The sequence below is a fragment of the Nestor notabilis genome, unplaced genomic scaffold (assembly GCF_000696875.1).
Source record: "Nestor notabilis isolate BGI_N333 unplaced genomic scaffold, ASM69687v1 scaffold2983, whole genome shotgun sequence".
NCBI classification, from domain to species: domain Eukaryota; kingdom Metazoa; phylum Chordata; class Aves; order Psittaciformes; family Psittacidae; genus Nestor; species Nestor notabilis.
Window position 1 is genome coordinate 11,887 of NW_009922187.1, and position 19,413 is coordinate 31,299.

Sequence of the window (19,413 nt, forward strand, 5' to 3'; positions counted from 1 at the left end):
TGAAATGAGCAGGATTGAATTGAATTGTTTATTTGCCCTGCTTTTGAGAAAGTCTGAGTTTCATCACGTATACTTGCAAAGTATTTGTAATGTCTTGTGCAAGGAACCTAGTCCTGCATGTATCCTTTAAGAAGTACCACATCACAAGAGAGATGGTAGAGCGATCGGAACCTTTCTCTGACTAAATTGGCTTTGATGCTTTGTATTCAGCAGTTGTTTACACTATAATTTTACTCTTCTTTCGTGATATATTTTAACTTCAGACTGAAAACCAGTGGTTGATGTACTATGAAACTGGACTTTTCTAAAAGCAGAACTGCCTTCCGGTTTTTTTTCCTTCTGTGGTGTTTTTTTTTTTTTGGGGGGGTGGTGGGGTTTGTTGTTTTGTTGTTCTTGGGGGTTTTTTTGTTGTTTTTTTTTTTTTTCCTAACAAAAAAAGAATGTGCTGAATTTGTCTAGTGTTTGATTCCTTTAAGGAACAAAGAAAGAGAAGTAAGGCCATTTTTGTGTACTTCATCTTTCCCTGTATCATGGAAACATGTCCAAACAGTTTTGAGGAGTCTAGACTCTTCAGACTGAGGTGAGGACAGGAATGTTGGGACAAAGACATGATCTATGTACTCCCTGTTATTCTCAGATATTAGTGCTTTGGATAATAGAGGAAATGTTCTGTTTTGCTTTTGAAATTTTAACAGCAGAAATAATTGCTGATTTGGTTGCAGGATGTTACAGTCTTAGAGGCAGGAAAGCATTTGATGGCAAGAAACTCCTAATGCCAGAGCTGTTTGGCTCTGGAAGATTCTGGGAGTCTGCTGTTAGAGGTGGATTGCTTTATCTTTTCCTAACAGATGAATGGGAGAGAATCCTGTGGCTTGGCAGTGTTATTCAAGAAAAACTACCAAAGATGGACCTTTGTAAGAAGCTGAATTTTTAACTGACATAAAAAAATGCAGATATCAGTGAATTTGCAACCAGAAAGTCCACCTGTTGCACAGCATTAACTTCTACTTAGTTTTAAATTTACTGTCATGCACTGAGTGGTCCTCAGTTGCACTGCTGTTGATTATTAGTTGTTTTCACTCTGTTTTCAGGTCCACAGTTCAGTCTTGGAACTGATGAGCAGAAGAGCCCGCTTGAAGACATGCCGTCTTCGGACACTGACATAAATTTGGAGATATCTTTTTCAGAACAGGCAGCTAATTTCAAAGACAGCTCCGTAGGCAAAATGTGCAAGGGTGGAGGGGGTGACACTCTTCTCCCGGTAGGTGTTTCCTGTTTATGCCTCTCATTCTTTGTTTTTACTAATGGTACTGTTTAGATGATATTTATCTGATGGTGAGTGAATTATATTTAGAAGAACATTGTTGGATCCAGCTTCATGGAGATAGACCTTCTCAAGAAAACTCATTTTTGGGAATGGTATTCACAATAACATGGAAGTAACTACTTTTATGCCTATTTATGTCATTGTCTGAATGGCAAAATGCACTCTGTGTAAGCAATAATGCACTGGTAATATTAAGCTGGAATAGTGGCGTGGTAGTTGTACACAAACTGTGTTTTTACATCATTTGTTTACAGCCTTTTTTCCTGTTTTCTGAGGTGTGATGCTTTACCTCTGTAATAAAAAGCTTTGTTGTCATTTAAAAAGGTTGGTGGATGCCTGTAGAAACCTTGTGCGGTTATGCAGTGCAGGTAGGTGAGGGATGAGAATAAGGAACAGAATGGTCTGTAGGGGTCTAGAGTCGAATGGTGGGGAATTAAGGATTAGTTTATGCTTAGTTTTTCTTTCCAACCATTAATTAAAAAAGGCTCGTTCTGAATGAATCCAAATAAAAAAGAAAATCCTCCCAGGCATTTTGTTGTTGATCCTCAGACATCTCTTTGTGGATCTCTTTCTGTCTAACAGTTCATGAACTTGCAGTTATGTATGACCTGTAAACTAATGACTAGCATGAAAAACATCAGGTTTTGGTTTGGTTCCCTCCCCCCAACAGTGTATGCAAACATGTCTGAGTAAACATAGTGTCTGATGTAATAATGTTTCACAGTTCTTCAACCACTTAATTTAGATAAGGACGTGTGCAGTTCTTCAGATAGTAATTATCCCATGTATCCTTTAAACATTATAATAATGTGTAGCTTAAACATTATAAATACTACTACTAATAAATAATAATAATGTTTAGCTTAAACATTATAAACTAGACACTAATGGTGTTTGAGTCATGTTTCTCTAATGCAGCCCGTAACAAGGAAATGATAGCTATGCTCTAACTATATATATACATGCATAATATGTTGTATAAAACATGTATTAGCTACACTTTTAGCTAGGCTTATGAAGGATTGCTCAAAGACATGGCTATGGGATTTCTTCTTTAGTGATGAAAGTTGTTGCAAAATGATAGGGAAAGCAAGGGAGTAACCTGTTTAAATCTAAAATTTGTATTTGTTGCACCTTCATCATTGGCACCTATTTTTAAACATATGTGTTTGTGCGAGTCAATGAAGCCTCAAGGTGGGAAACTATGTACTATATTTAAATTATGTTTGTGTCAGTATGCGCTCTTGTAGTCATGTACCATAACCACCCATTCATCCTTGCTGGCACTGGGTTTGTGCAGGATGAGGAACTAATTCTGGAGAATAATATATCTTTCCAAACGGAAGTAAGTCTTGTCAGCCTTCCTGCTTTGAGTCATGCAAATCACTAATGTCAGGCACAGGCAAGAGTCTTACTTAGAAGCCTGCTAATGGAGTTAAAAAGCTCTGTGAGCTAGGAAGTCTCTCTTGCTCAACCTCTCCACTCATTTCCTTATATTGGTCTCTGACTGCAGCTTCTAAGCATTTAGTGCAATATTAATGAGCCATAATTAAGAATCCTCCTTCCCTAAGAAGGGAACCCCTTTACTATTAAGGCAGCCAGATATGTTAATTTGTGTGCATAAGTGCAGAGGGATTTCTATCCCAATTGTACATGCATAGGATTGTTCACAGATAGCCATTTCCACCACTGTAGGTTGCAAAAGGACACTAAATGTGGTGGTGTGGGGGTGAAGGTGGTTACAAGCAGAACAAAGCCAGACTCTTCTTACAGGTTCACAGTAAAAGACAAAAGGCAGTGAACCAAAATGACTACAGGGGAAATTCTGTTTTGGAAATTAAAAAAGTCCCCATGAGAGCATTAAGCACTGGAATGGGTGCCCAGAGAGGTTATTGGGAGTTTTCAAAATTCGTTGGACAGTGCAACAAGCAACTTAACCAGACTTTGAATTTAGCCTTGCTTTGAGCAGGTAGTTGAATTAGATGACCTCCAGAAGTCACTAGGAAACTAAATCCCTCTATTATTTTAAGATAATCTACTTTTCAACCTATTTGGGAGATTCTCTTGTGATTTAGTCAGTAACAGCAGGCTTCATAATGATAGGGTGTGCCCTGAAGGAAGCTAAGTAATTTGCTACGACTTGGATTATTCACTCAGCTGCAAATCTCTGCTTTTAGAATTTCAGGGTGCCGAAGGACAAAACAGGTACCACAAAGATTGGTGACCTGGCCCCTCAGGACATGAAGAAAGTCTATTCTCTAGCACTGATTGAATTAACTGCTCTCTATGACATACTTGGGACAGAATTCAAGCAGCAAAAAGCTGTAAAAATCAAAACCAAAGGTGAGTCAGTGTTTCATATTCTGAACCAAATGGGTCTGTTTTAATCCAATAAACAAATGCATCAGTTTCTTTATGACCAGCAGCAAATTTGTATTAATATATAAATAGTAACATAGGTCCTGAGCAGCATTCAATTATATGCCTTAACTCAAGGCATACTTTAAGCAAGTTCATGAACATGATCACTCCAGCTATGGGACAGTGCTCTTTGTTTTAGTTGCCCTTGGCTGGAGATGCTGAGAGCCATTGCCAACCACTTTCCTCTTCTGAGTGGTACAGACTTTCCTGTGCACATAGGCCTTGACCATCCAGTATTTACTCAAACCATAATACGGTTTTTATGCTGAATGGCATCACATTAAGTGGACGATTTGGGCTGTTGCAGAGGCTGTTGAGACAGCTGCAATGTGTCCTTTTGCTCTGTAAGCTATTGAAGCATACATATGTGTTAATCACAGTGCTTTTCTTGGGAACATAGGATACGTGAAAACCAATTTCAAGATGTTAAAGGTTTTCAGTGCTTTGTTTGTTTTCTGTATTTCTGGTTTCTGCTAAATGCTTTACAAGAACTTGAAATATGTTACCAGTTAATCACAAGCCAGCTTTGGCCAAAACCTTGTTGTTGAGGTTCAGTGAATGTGACAGAGCAATAGCTCACTTGAAATAATTGAAAGCAACAGAGAGGGTTGAGAGATATACAGGAAGGAACAACAGATTCTTCAGAATATGCTGTTTGCTTTGCAGTAGTAGTGCTTCTGCTTCCACCGATATATAGAGAGAAAACGCTTTCTTCTCTTGTATTTTGAGCTTTAGTTTTAATTGATTCTTCTTACCAAATTTACTGTTAATTGAATTTCACTCATAGCATTATCTGAATGACAGGCAGTCATAAAAAACATTGAATTGATGAAAAACCGTTTTTAAAGTTAAAAATGATCAGCTAGACTCAGTTTGGTTTTCCAACTTCATCTCAGTAGAAACTTTTATTATTGACAAGATCTTCAAGATGATAAAACCATGGGGTATAGATATCGACTGTAGGTATATGTCCCTACATATTTTATAGGTAGACTTTTTATGGTGATAGAGATAGAGGAATTCCCTGGTTTAGCACTGAAATTGATGTTTCTTTGACGTGTATCACATTCCCTAAAGGGCTGACACCTTTTTAGCAATTACAGCTCTTCTGTGCTCAATATTGGCATAGCAACATACCAAGCAGGAGTTTTTAGCTGTATGTAGTGTTATATGCTGCATCAGAAAAATTGCACATACAGCATTGTCAGTAGTTCTGACAGAGAAGCTCTATGTCAGCAAATTTTGGGTTAGTTATCAGTATAGTTCTCTTTTAATGGTCATTCACTTTTATTCAGCTGGGCCATAAATGCATGGGAGTCCCATTTATTTGAAGACTAAGGCTAGTTTTGCATTAGGGCTATGTTGCATTGTCTTAGCACTATTGTAAAGGCTATTTTGTAACCAAAAATTAACTGTACTTTTGCTTTTATTAAAAAATAAAATTAAAAAGCAATCCACATTTTGCTGAGATGGTGATCTTGCTATTCTGCAGGTGGTGTATAATGCAAAAGCACAAGGGTTGGCAAGCTCTTCTTTCAAAACTTTTCACAGAGAGAAGCATTCAGAGTAACTCTCGGTTAGGGTTACATCTGTCTCATTTTAGTAGCCAAATTTTTGGATATTTCGCTCATGTCATTTGCATCTTAACTGTGGTAACTTGCATTGAATGATGAAGATCGGCATTGCAGGGTCATCATCACATCCATTCTGCATACGAGAACCATGCAGATGGTTTATTTATGCAGTTTGCTTCACTGTGCTGCAGAATATGGGGATGAAAATTAGAAGTCAAAACAGAAGACTCCTGATTTATGGTTGAAGGAAGAGATGAATGAATCTTTTTAGCCAGAATGCTTTGTGTATTAGCTTGATTGACAAAGACATTCAAACACTTTGAACAAAAGGTCAATAGCTCTGAATGTATCGAATAGACATAATGCTTCAAAAATGTGGGTTTATGCCACTACCCCATGTACTGGAACAGATGTGGATAATATCTCTGTTTCTTTTGCATTACTCTTCAGACTGTGGCTTATTTGGTGTCCCGCTGTCAGTTTTACTGGAACAGGATCAGAAGAAGGTGCCAGGAACCAAGATCCCACTGATTTTTCAAAAGGTGAATAGGCACAAACAAGTCAACTTGTTACATACCTGCGAACGACAAACAAATTATGTTTCATCCTGGATTTATTTGCGTCTTGTAGCACAGTTTTCAGTATATGACTCTAATCAAAGTTGTTATAACTTTTATTTGCAGCTTTACTTATTAATTCAATAAATGCAATACTTTGTATCAGACATATTTTGAGTTAAAGGAATAAAGTTTGGGTTTTGTTACAACTGGTCTCCGTGATTTAGGCAAGTTTACTAATAAGCCTGAGAAACGTGACAATCAGTGTAAGAACCTACTGCAGCCAAATGCCGTTTCATAAAGGTGGTATAACTTCCATCATGAGTTGGGCTGCCCTTTATTTTTTTCAGAACAGATGCTTGAAATTCTGTGGAAATTCTCAATCCCTGTCCCACAGGCTGATCCTATCTTACTAGGAAGTGAGTTGGGCCGCAAGGCAGGTGGCTAGATGAGAATCAGCCTGAATAACTGCCTCTGTTGGTGGCAGCAGCCCTCTTCAAGATTTTTTTGCTTTAGTACACAGGGGGATGGTTTGGCCTGTATCATGCCATGGTGATGGGGAAAGGAATGGGAAAGATGATGGAGACTGTGGATTTACTGCCCATGCATAGCAAGTCTCACTGCATGACAAAGGAGAGAACACAGTGTGTGGACCTGTCCTAGCACTGACAGAAACTTGGTGCTGTGTCATCGCCGTTTCAGTAGGCTTGGGGACCTGCTTGTTAAGTTATTTTTTGAGAAACAGAAAACTCCAAGCAGTTTTGCATCACTCTCTTAAAACTATTGCTGTGTCATTCATGCCAGAAATTGCTTCCTCAGGATCCTAAAAATACATTTCTGGGAAAGATGCTATGTAGAAAAAAAGAAATCAGATGACAAAAAGTGATTGATCACTGTGTTATCCTACTCGCAGTGTAAGAATAGTTCTTCAGGAAGAAAATTCTACATAAACATTTCTAGCCTATAGATGTGATTTATTTTGCAAGGTGCAGACGTAACTTGGATTATGTTTTTTCTTTAAATGAGAGTATGAAAATAAAGCTTCTCATTTCTTGTGCCTGTTCTCTACAGCTTGTTCTTTCCAAGAATAGGGGATTTATATAAGGTACAAGAAGGAACATTTTTGTGCATACTGCTTTTTAAATGTACTCTGGTTATCACTGAAATGAAACAAGCCAAGATAATAGGAAGGTTGCTTAATTATTAAAAAAAAAAAAAACAAACCAAAAACCAAAAACATTTCATGAAAAAAACACCTAGTTTTTATTTCATTGAAGAATTGCCATTAAATATAATGACCTAATGTAGTCTAGCAGTTTTTCGACTGGAAAGTCTGAGGGTAATACCAATTCTTGTGTCTCTACCAGAAGTTTCTGCTAATAATAATTCAGGTCTCTGGCCTGGTAATGAAGCCATGCAAAGCAGCCCTGATCAAGATGAAGGGGGGATTTCCCATAGGGAGGAGGCTAGTGGTGGCTGGCAGTCACCTCTTACTGCCTGCCAAGGAGGCACTTGGGAGTGAGTGTGTGCGAAGGAGTCGTGGCCACCAGTGGTGCCTCTCCCTGGATGTGGTGATCGTGGCAAATCACATAACATGCCCACAGGGACTTTGTGTATGATAGATGGAACTGGCAGCTGCTGCTCGGTGTAAGCCAGGTACAGTGAGAGTTCGATGCAGCCAGTTAGTGCCTTTTATCTATCTATTTATTAACCAAGGAAAATATACCGCAGTGACACCTTTAATACTATTTTATAACTTTGTGGGGTTTTTTTTCTGTTTGAATGTTCTTATGGCATTTATCAGTTATATAAACACTGTAGTAGGTAACCCCCCTCTGATTTCTGTTACTGGAGAAAACACAACTGTGTTGCATAATTCTTCTTACTCGGGAGCTGGCACAGGAAGGTATAAAACAAAGGCAGTGCCCTAGTTAAACACTGTGAGAACCATTAGTGCTAAAATGATGTCATCAGCTTCTGATGTTTACAAATTTATTTTGAATACTCTTAGATCCATCCTTCATTGAATACTTCTAGGCATATCTTTTAAAGAAACAGAATTTATGATACATGTTTTAAATACTTCTGCAGAATTTCTACTAGTTTATCTCAGCGATGGGTAGGATGGGAAAGTGTTGGGTTTTTTAGGAGAATGCCAGTATTTGCAAAACTGAGGCTTCTTTTAAGCCTAGAAGTATTTAGTTTTTCTCTGGTGAAGTTGTAAAGAAAAGTATATATGAGGAAGTTAGTATCCCTAATGTTACCCTAATTATTTTGATTCTGAGACATTTTAACAAAGGTAGTAATTGGAATTTAGTTTTGATACCAGAGTAATTTTGGAAAAAAACCCTGCTTCAGTCTTTGGAGGAGACTTGGAGGAGGTCTAAAAATTATAGTTTTCTTTTTTAATAAAATAGACAAAACTCTTCTTTAACAGTATTCATAAAACAGGTAAGAACCATATTAAAGATTCTATTCTTGAACACCTGTAATCCATTTGTGTGTTTGTCTGCTTGCTTACATATGTATCTGCACAGATGCATGTGTACACATATGCACACCCACAGATACATGTATAAAGGCTCCATTATATCTGAACTATCTACCAGTAATTTTTAATTGGAATCTTCATTCATGCAGTTTGGTTTGTGTTTGGCAGTTGATTGCCCAGATAGAAGAGGCAACTCTGGAAACAGAAGGACTTCTTAGAATACCAGGTGTTGCAACAAGAATAAAGGTAAGACATTGCACAGATTCTTAACATCTCCCAGAATGTACCTGTGTTTGCTGATTTCATTTTGTCATACATATTTATTTTAACACCAGGTTGTTATCAAAATCTTGAAAAACAGAAAGCAAAATCTCTATTCAAAGAAAACTGAGTTATAATAGCCAGAAAGCTGATGGTTTCATCCAGTGTAGCTTTGGGGACAAGACTAGAGTTCAAGTTTGAAGTAGAGTCAAGCCTACGTTTCAAATTCAGTTGAGCCAAAATCTCATTAATTCTTGGCATGAGCTTTCCAGCCTTTTGCTTTTTCACTGAACAAGCTTAATCATCTAAACAGTTCATACACAGTCTTTTTACCCCAGGAGGAAGCTTTCCCTGGCATTGTGAGCCTGTTTTAATAGCTAGACTTAACCTGTGTTACAGGGCAAGGCAGCCAGCATGTACTGAAGAACCTCTCACATTTATTTTTATGAACAGCAATATAACTACTCAACTCACTAAGTGCAATCTTGTTATGCACATCCGTGCACACCAACACTTCGCAGAGTGAGTGCCAATTACATGCAGAGTCTTCCCCAGTATTTGCCTTAGTGCAGGAAACTAAATGCATGGCATGATTCATGCCAAGAGTCAATGTGTTAAAAAGATGGTCTGAACTGGCATTAAATTCCAAACGGAAAAGACCATTTAAGTAGTTTCAGCTGTCCAGAGATGTCTGCCAGGCTCTGTTCTGTAAAACTTGGTACAGCAGCTGGTTCATTAGAAACAACTGAAAGAAGGGAATATTATGGAAATTGGCTTTGTTTATTTACCAGTAACTAAGAGATTTTTTTTTTTTACAATTTTCCTCCATTCTTTATTTTCCACTTTTCGTCAGTTCTGCAAACTGGAATGATTTCAAAGGGATTTTGTTTATTTGTTTATTGTTTGATTTTTATCAATTTAATATAATTTCCCAGGCAGGGGATCATTTGCTATTTAATTTTCATTATTTTTTTACCTCTTCATTTGCAGATGCTTCTTTGAATTAAGCAATTGTTTTGTTAGCAAAGATGTTAAGTTCCCTAACTTATTCAAATAGAAAATTTTATAGAAAAATGAAGAATCTAGCATACTGATTGATGTTTTCTCTTAATTTTCTTAATTTTTTATCTCCTATAGAAAAAAGAAATATTTTCCTCATTATGTAGTTTTACAGAAAGGTACAGATAATCTCAAGAAAAAATATTTTGCTGTCTTATTCTACAGATTTTAGAGTTGTTATTAAAGCATTGCGTTATAGCTTTTAGTTAAGTACATTTACTTTAAAATCTAAGCATTGGTGCATAAGGATGCATAGTTGGCATTTCTGCCCTTGCCTCTCAGATAAAACAATTAATTTTATCTAGATGCGTAATACTGCTGATGAGACTCAAGGGGAGAATTTTCATTTTTATTTCTAAAGCTTGCTTTTGTTGATGAGCAGGAGATCATACCCGCTTGACTTTAGACATCTGAGTTGGGATCTTTGCACCTTTGAACCCTCTACATAATCAGTGGAGACAGAAGATCTCTCTGGAGATCAGTTGAGAACATCCAACTTTTATATCAACCTAAGTGTCCATGTTTTCTTTGGAAATAGATCCATTTTCCATTTGGACAAAGTTAAATATAATGAGAACAGTAGCTTAAAAATTTATCTAGTATTCTCCATCCAATGTGCCCTTCTTGTTCAGATAAATAATTAAGGCCATATTTTTCCATAGCACTTTCCCTCACTTCATCTCACATACTTTGCAAAACAAACCAGTGCCTCTGCCCTCCTTCTCTGCCTGGAAGAGCTGAGGCAAGAAGTAAGGGACTTGTGAGAGGTGTCTCAGGGCCACTTCCTACTGTGCTGACTGAGAGTGAATGCAAGGCTGGTACTGATGCTTAGTGAGAGTCTAAGAAGGTCTCAGTGTTTACAGTGTGTTCCCATTTATACATCTGCGAAGCCCAGTAATACCCCTGCTGTGGGAGCAGGGCAGGTACACGGTAATGTCCACTGTCAACAGTATCACGCCCTTTCCCAGCCTCACAGTTATGAGGTATCACTGAGACTTTGTATGCTGCTTATTCTGCTGCATAACCTCGTGTTATGCAGTACAGTCCCCTTCCGCAGAGGGCACATTTGACATCCATTGCTTGGCAAAGCTGTATGTGCCAAGTGGCATGGAGTAATTCCCTGTAGATGGCCAAACATCCAGCTATCCAGTCACATAAATCTTTTCCCTGTGTTTTAAGAAAAGAACCAGCCTCACCTTAGTGTATGTTTTGATACAAAACTGTGTCAACATGCCTTATTGCTGTATTTGTTTATGAAAATGGCTGTGCATGCATTCCAGCAAGACTATTTGATAGCAGTTTCAGAATTGCTGTCTGTATCAGCCACATCTTAATATTTTGGGGGAGGTGGAGTCATAACCCTTACGTGCATGGGTATGATATCTGGTTCTTAGAATATATTCCATATGGCCATGAGGCAGCTCCAAGGGATTTCTTCCTATATGATTTGGCCATCTGCTGCCTATTACTATGTGTTTGCTTTCAGTGCTTTTGATCCCAAATTTATCTTTTTGTAGCAAAAGATCAGTGGCAGCTGGAGTTAAGTGATATTTCAGATGTTCCTTTTTCCCCTCTTTCAAAGTATGGAAAGTATTGCTGTGTGTATAATGCATGACTTCCAGCAGCCAAGTGTTATTGGTGCTCTCTGTACTGCCTTTCAGAGTCTATGCCAAGAACTGGAAGCAAAATTTTATGAAGGGACTTTCAACTGGGAAAATGTAAAGCAACATGATGCAGCAAGTCTTTTAAAACTCTTCATCCGTGAACTGCCTCAGCCACTCCTCACTGTAGAATATCTGAAAGCTTTCCAAGATGTACAGAGTGAGTAGTGTCCTTTCTGTCTCAGCTGTGAAAAACTGCAGTGCAGAGAATTGCCTCTTTGCCATAGCAGTATTTTTTGCTAATAATATGTGAAACAGAAACAAATTGAATAACAACTATATGGCTTCTCCTGAGAAAAAACTGAGCATATTTTTGCTTATGTACAGCTAACTTTTTTCATGTAATATCAAGGTTAATATTTTAGATATAAAATGAAAGCACACAGCCACTTTCTGATGTTACTGACAGTCTTTAGGAGGTATAGATGGGTTATAAAGAAATGGTGTATGATGGCATCAGTTTATAAACAATATTTACCTCAAAAGAAAACAACAGCAAAGGTACAATAGTTCTGCAGAAAATCTAAAAAATGGTAATTTATACTGTGTAGGGTATTTTATCCATTTATAGCAGGAAAAGTTAGAGCAGAATAGTTAGAACTGCTGATCACCCGTAGTCCCCTGAGATCAGCAAGTTCCTGTGAAAATGTCTTCGTTGCCAGCTGGTCACCAAGACAGCAAACATACCATCTGTAATTGAAAGAGGGCGGCTTGGTGATAATGAATCAGGAGTAAGAACCCACAAACATAAACTCCCCAGCCAACACAGGGGCACAAGTTTCAGAAAAATCTATTCCCTTGTCTGCAGGCAGAGTGATGGCTCATTTCTAATGGATACTTTCAGGGAATTCCCATGGACAGGCAGATAGACGAGTATCTTGAAAACGGGGCTGTGTCAGTATCAGGGTTGTGAGCTGCCTTGCAAGCCGTTAAATTTGTGGGAGTTAGTGCTTAAGCCTGGTATTGTTGATTTTGCAGTACTGAACAGGAACGTAAAACTAGCCCTAGTGCTTTCAAATGATGTTGGCAGCAAACAGCTCCTCAAGGTTGTTCCACTTCCATAATAGTGATTGGAGCCAGGAGGGTTTCTCCTTGCCCCTCCTGAGCTGTCTGAAGGCTTATGTGGTTTTACTTACCCAGAAGATACTCAGGTGCCAGGATCCAAAACACTTTCTACATTGAGCTAAAGGATTTAATGCAAAACAGATACAGCACTTCATGGCCTCCTATTGTTTAAATTGTCTGCCTGTCTTGGTGGTTACATGTAATAAGATAAGGTGGCAGAGAAAAAGAGTCATCTTTGTGACAGTAATCAGTGTTTTTCATGGTACTCTAAGTAGCATGGCGGTTAGAATTAAATATTTAAACAACAGAATTTAAACAATTTAATTTCATTTAAGTAATTTAAACGACTAAAATTCAACCATTATTTAGGTGAACAGACAGAAAACCTTGATTTATGTTAACAACTTTTAATTGTTTTGCAATTCCATTTTTGCTTACATTCCTAGGGAAAGGTTGAACTCTCACTGCTTTTTGAGCATTATGATCTGGTGGTTTGGAACTAAATTTAAGGCTTATTTTTAATATATGTCTTTCTAGGGCAGAGTCACTGTTATCACCACTTGCATGTTTTAAATGGCAATATACTTTGTTGCTTATTTGTTCAGATCCTTAATTTTTATTATGGTAGAAAGTAATCAACAAAGTTGTTGGTTTGTTTGTTTGTTTGTTTTTTTTCTAATTTCATCGTTGAACTTTTTTTTGGTGATATATCCCAAACTGGTTTGGATAAAATGCATTTGAAATAGCAGTTCAGTTAGAATCACAGCAGGATGCACAAGAACAGCCCTGTTGAATTTTGAAATAGTGTGACAAAACTATGTCAAGTGCAAGTACTTCTGTCTTCACTCGTTTTATGTATGGTCTGATTCATTAGGAATCTGCTGAGAAGACTTGACAGAGCATGTTCTAAAGCGTGACAGGGGGAAGTTTATCACAGATGACAAACGTGAGAAAGCTGGGACTTTCTGCTGCTCAGAACTGACAGAACGTAGGAGCTTTTCTAGGAGGTGGAGGAATGTAGGGATGTGCCCATCCTGCATCTTGGGTGAATGGCACACCACTGAGCAATTGGGTAAAAGGCAGAACCAAATCACTTTAATTATAGCTCGCTGCATTTGGTACAGCACTCACTGCTCTAGATATGTGTTAAGCTTCTCTGCTCTTGGCTTTATCCCCACTGGTTTGCCATTGCAGCTGCTGCTACTTATGTTGCTGGAGACCTGCCTTACTCAGCAACACGTGGTATTCATTCTGTGTGGGTGACTTGGGAGACCATGCAACTGCTAAGGCGATCAGAGAAACTGTGAAAGCAGTTTGGAATATACTCTTTCATATGTTAGGGCACAGGCTCAAAAAGGGAGGAACCGTTAGCTGACTCTTTCTTCTCGTAACATTGCAAAATAAAGAATCACAAGACATCTAGAAAATACTGCCAGAAGACTGCTGAGTCATACAGCAGCTGAATCCTAAAAGAACATTTGGAAATGAGTATCAGAAAACAAGGATCTGCCAGTCTGTTGTCATACTGTGACAATTAGCCGTCTGTATGCATTCGGCATTATGCTAGAGGTTCCCCTTAGAAATCATGCTTTTTGAAGAGGACAGATGACAATTTTAAAGTAGTGAGGTTCGTGTGCTTCACTTGCAGAACTTCCAACGAAGAAACAGCAACTGCAAGCTTTGAATCTGTTGGTTCTCCTTCTACCTGAAGCAAACAGAGACACTCTGAAGGTTAGATTTGCTAATACTTTCTTCCTGCACAAATATACAAGTATTTTGTCTGTTTCTGTGAATCCACTGTAATGAGTGCTGTTGTCTTTTCACATTCTTTTTTTCCAGTTCATCCAATTTTGTGGTGGTTGTGTTTTGGTTTTTTTTGAACTTCAGGAAAGAAGCCCTCAGAACCCTGATTCATCCCAAATCACTTTTAAGTCATTGAAATTTTTCCAGGAGATTGCAGTAATAATCTCCCAGTGAGCGACCTTTTTCTCTTACAAGTTCTGTTCCTTTTTTTTTTTTTTTTCAGCAGCAGTCATTATTTCCACTGCAAAAAATAACCAATCTTAGAATACTGTGAATGAGAGTTTGCAGTTATGAAATGGGTTTAGCTCTTAATTTTTATTCCCTGCTTTTCTCTGTGTTGTCTGTTTCTCTTCTTTATAATCTAGAAATTTACACCTCCTATTGGTATTTGCAGCACGTTACATGGAGTCTTCCAATTTGGACTTGTCCTTTTGTAGCAAAGCTATTCATCTTTTTTAGAACATGCTTACTATTGAAATTGCTATAATCAAAAACAAATGTGCAGGATTTATGTAGGATGCAAAACAACATCTATTACAGGCAAAAAATCCTATTAAGACTTATTGTTCAAACATGACTTTGGTTTTGAGTTTATTTACTGTATGGAAGCAGTCAGGATGGCTCCTAAGTTGAGTTACAAATACCAGGAGCTGAATTAATTGAAGATTGTCAGTTTCTACCTGGCTACCCGTCACTTGCAATGCAGTAGTTTATTCACAAGTTGCTTACCTTACAGAACTAGCTACTCCATGCTTCCATAATCATGACAACTGGCACTATTCTGTTCACTTTCAATTGAAGAAAACCCAACAGTAACATTTTCACAAGCATCTGTGGGATGCTACTTATGCACCTACATAACAGGGGTATTGGAAAAAAATCTTACTGTGCAGGGCTTTGAAGTCACTTGTATTCTTTTGAAAATGTTATCCGCAGAAATAACAAGAATTTTGTACTTCGTTACTTAAAGGAAACAAAGCTTGCATTACAGTCCTCTGAACAAACATATCCACACTTCCTATTATTGGTTGCTTCTAATATGGTTTTACAAGGAATGAAGAGCTTTTTCCAAAAATATGTAACATCGTGTTTCACTCGTAACTTTTTCATGTGCGGAGTTGAGCTGTAAGTTCTGCTGTTCTTTCAGGTACTGCTTGAATTCCTCCAAAGGGTAATTGATCATCGAGCGAAAAATAAAATGACGCTAAAGAATGTTGCAATGGTGATGGCCCCAAACCTTTTCACGTTTCATGGCTTTAGCTCAAAGACTATTGAACAAAGCGAGTTTGTTATGGCAGCTGGAACAGCAAATGTCATGCGTTTTATGATTCAATACCAAAAACTTCTCTGGACAGTAAGTGTATTCGTAATGGGCAGGGAGGGGTCAGGGAAATAATACATTTTACAAACAAAGCATCTGAACAAAGAAGTAATATGAACTTATTTCCATGATTTAGAGATACATAAGCCCCATCCAGCTGAGTTCTTGTCTATAGGTAACTCTTACAGGCGTGGAACAGGATCATTACATCTTATGGTAGAGTTAAGCTGTGATGTTCTGAGTTTTAATATTGTATGTACTGTATGTGAACTCAAGAGTAAGTCCTTGGGGAATCTTTGTATTTGGCCTATCAGTATACATTGTTATTAGGAATTTATTCTTTTATTATTTTATTCTTTTTATTCTATCTTAGAGATATTAACAGGAAACAATGATTAGTCCATTTCCTTTTTGGGCCAAACTTCTTATTATATACAACATGTTTTGATACAACATGAAGTTGTGTCGTGGTCTTAAACAAAGCTCTAGCTTAGATACACTGGAGAAGTTCAGGCTTTATTGTCCATCAGCAACTTTAAAAAATTTTGACCTTCGCTGCATGTGAGGAAATATTATTCTCACCATTGTACAGATGAAGTATTGAGGGAAATTTTTTGGCTGAGGAAAGTAAAAACACTGCATGATTCCACCTCTCTTCCTCTGAGAGCTCACTGCATGAAATATAGCATCACAAATGGAGCGTTTTTAGAATTGTTTGACAGCTTTATATTACTTGAATCTTTAATTATGACTGGAAAGAAATACTACTTTTTTTCAAGTTCTACCTGTTTGTCAATTTACAAAGTTTTGATACATTAGTTACTTAAGGAACTTACATAGATATTCATACTTAATATCTGTATTCATCTAGATTCCTAAGTTTATTGTTAACCAAGTGAGAAAACAAAACACTGAAAGCCAGAAGAAGGAGAAAAAGGACAAAGCTATGAAGAAGCTTCTGAAAAAGATGGCTTATGACCGGGAAAAGCATGAGAAACAGGAAAGGACCCCTAATGATGTAAGGAAACATACATCTCAAGTACTTTATTAGTAAGACTGTGACTTCTAGTGAAAAAGTGGATATAGCAGAGGGGATATCTACCGTTGTTTAACTGAGAATTTCAATAGATGGCAAGTTAATATGGTTTTCATAGTTTATTGGTTACGAGCATGATGCATTTAGAAGATTGGGCTGTTTGTTTGGTTTATTTCCCAGATTTTTCAAAATAGTTCTAGTCTGAAAAAATATATCCCACAGGTTGTGTCAATTTGGGCATATGAAAAAAAAATACATTAGATCTATATGTGTAGAGGGAGGAAGTGCTGTGACAACATTCAGTATTACTGTACTCACATCTAGATGCATTGCAGCCCAATGAAAGTCACAGTAGACCATGTGTTTACTTAAAAAATAAAGATCTAGATTTCACTATTTGATATTTAATAGTGTTTGGAAACAAAGCTAGCTGAGTATGTAATCTACAGTTCTGTATCTCTCCATTAGGTAACTGACCCACTGATGGGTTCTGCCAGACACATCAGTGATGTCAAGGCATGAATTTCAGTGTAACACTCTTCACACATTTTTTTACAATGAAAAAACCCCATAAATCCTGTGGAATAAGTGTTTGTTTTTCTCATACTTTAGAAATATTTTTATTGAACTGTTCCCACTGACATAAAAACTTTTCAAAAATATATCTCACGTACCTTCAAATTGTTTATTATTTACGATTTTGATGAAGTTAGTAATTACAATTTTTTGAAGCTCATTACCCTATTCAGTAGGGTATCTTAATTATAATGCATTTGAAATACATGATTCCAAAGTTATTTTAAATACATAAACAGGTAACACCAAATGTGTGCATCCTAGTAACCTAATGAATGCATATCAGATTTAGGTGGTATGAAAATACCACCTTGTGAGCTTGAAGTCATAGTGAAGATTCTGGTGAATTAGAGACATCTTGTGGTAGTTTATAAAAATGCGTTGATCTGTATGGACTTCTTACCGAGTATGTGTATGGCAAACTTGTACAAAAAAGGGTTGTTATGTTCAAATAAAGGCTTTTTTAAAGCTATTCAGTAAAAAATAGGATATGGCAAATGAATAGGCTATAATGTTCCTCAAATCTGTCTGGTTTAATCTTGCAAGTATGTATTCTTTTTTATTTTTGGATGTGCAAATATCTGGATCCTTTGGACAACTGCATCCAAAATCTGTTGAAGGCTTGTATTTTAGTGTTCCTACCTCATTTTGTATGCAATATTTGACACATCTGTTAATGTCCAAAATTAATTAATTTCTCAGGCATCACTTTGCCTTAGTTTCATATCTGTCTTTTTATGTGAAGGAATCTGTACACAAAATGAGGACTTACATACAATCTAAAAATAAAGCTAATTAAATACTGACATTTGTTTTACCCTAATAAGAATTATTTGTATACTGTTCAGCTATGATGAGATGATGCTTAATGCTGCCGTCCCCTGTTCAACATAGAAATAACAGGAAATACACTGAAATAGGCAACTGCTGTTGCATATTCAGTTATTGGAATTTTTTTTATAATTTGGTCTTTTGGAGTAAAATATGCCTTTTTAATCCACTAGGGAGCTAGGGCTGAAGTCTCATGTAATACATTCTTACTCAAATGTAAATGTAAAGTTACTATTCAGTGATTTTCTTTAATCTGTGGGGATTTTCTGCAAAATTAAATTGTACAATTTTTATTTGAAGCATTCAGAAATTTGAGTGCCTGAGAATATATTACGCTTAAAATTATATTCACAAAGTGTTTCATTGTGAATGACAACTTTGTAAATTTTTCCGAGTAAAACATCATCTCATTCTTTAAGGAAAATTTTTTATTATTCTTTTTCCAAATTTTCAATTTATATTGTCTTAACTTGAAATTGAGATGGTTTACCTCTGCAGTTTCTGAACTGCATTTCACTATAGACGGCAAGTGAGGTACCCAAACTTGTGATGAATCCCCACTCCGATGAAAACTGTTTGAAACTTCTGAGAACTAATTATCTTGTCTGCAGCTGAACAAAAGATAAGTAAAAGTTGCTATTTTCTGCCACATGCTGTGGCACCCCATGAGATTAAACATAGGTGGACAGAGCTTGAGTCACTTCCATACTCTCCAGAAATACCTCAATATCTGTATTCTTAATGCAGTTAGCTCATTAGGATAAAATTTCATTATATCTCTGATGAGGCCTCTCTATCAATCACATTTCTCCTTTTAAGATAGAGGTTAAATAGCATTTACTGCAAGCTTTGGGCAAGATCTCTGTACAGTGCTGAGAGTGCTTAATATAAGAGGGCTTATGAGGGTTAATTGCTTTTCAGGATACCTGTGTATACCTATGGCCTCAAGTCAGTGTCAGGGATTAAGTCATTAGGTTGCTTTGGGGGTGTGTAATGCTCTAGCCAGGCAAAGAAAGGTGCCCTCAGGACTGGAAATTTACCTACTAGCATTTTAGCAGATTTATACCATCTGTCATTATATTCCTCTGTATGTTGCTATCGTTCCAATACAAGGAGCAGTCACGTTAGCAGCACAACACAATGCTACTGGGGTTATCTAACACAGGTTAGAATAACCATCGTATGCTATAGTCATTCTGTTTGCATAACCTGTTTGAATTTTCACAGTATAATGTTACTGACTCTTGCTGTATTTGTTATGCACTGCAGTGCCAGATTATTTACTAAAAAAATTACTATATGCTAAATCATTTCTATTTATATAGTTTTACAGTTGTTTGTCCCAAACTAGGTGCAGCACTTTGTAGTTCAAAGTGAACAGCTGTATCACATTTCTTTCAGACTTTGTCTCCTAAGTAGCAAGATCCTTT

The 19,413-nt window shown here is 37.1% G+C and overlaps 1 protein-coding gene across 1 annotated transcript in view; it reads left to right on the top strand.

Annotated features, from left to right (window-relative positions):
• ARHGAP18 (Rho GTPase activating protein 18) overlaps nt 1-15,602 on the top strand; it is a gene marked incomplete at its 3' end in the record, with an annotated part of 25,887 nt that extends 10,285 nt beyond the window's left edge. The window contains exons 4-10 of the mRNA XM_010011489.1: nt 1,092-1,261; nt 3,505-3,670; nt 5,773-5,864; nt 8,539-8,616; nt 11,352-11,511; nt 14,065-14,147; nt 15,367-15,602. Of these exons, the coding sequence (XP_010009791.1) occupies nt 1,092-1,261; nt 3,505-3,670; nt 5,773-5,864; nt 8,539-8,616; nt 11,352-11,511; nt 14,065-14,147; nt 15,367-15,602 (985 nt within the window). The remainder of the gene's footprint in view (nt 1-1,091; nt 1,262-3,504; nt 3,671-5,772; nt 5,865-8,538; nt 8,617-11,351; nt 11,512-14,064; nt 14,148-15,366) is intronic.
• Between the last annotated feature and the right edge of the window lie 3,811 nt (nt 15,603-19,413).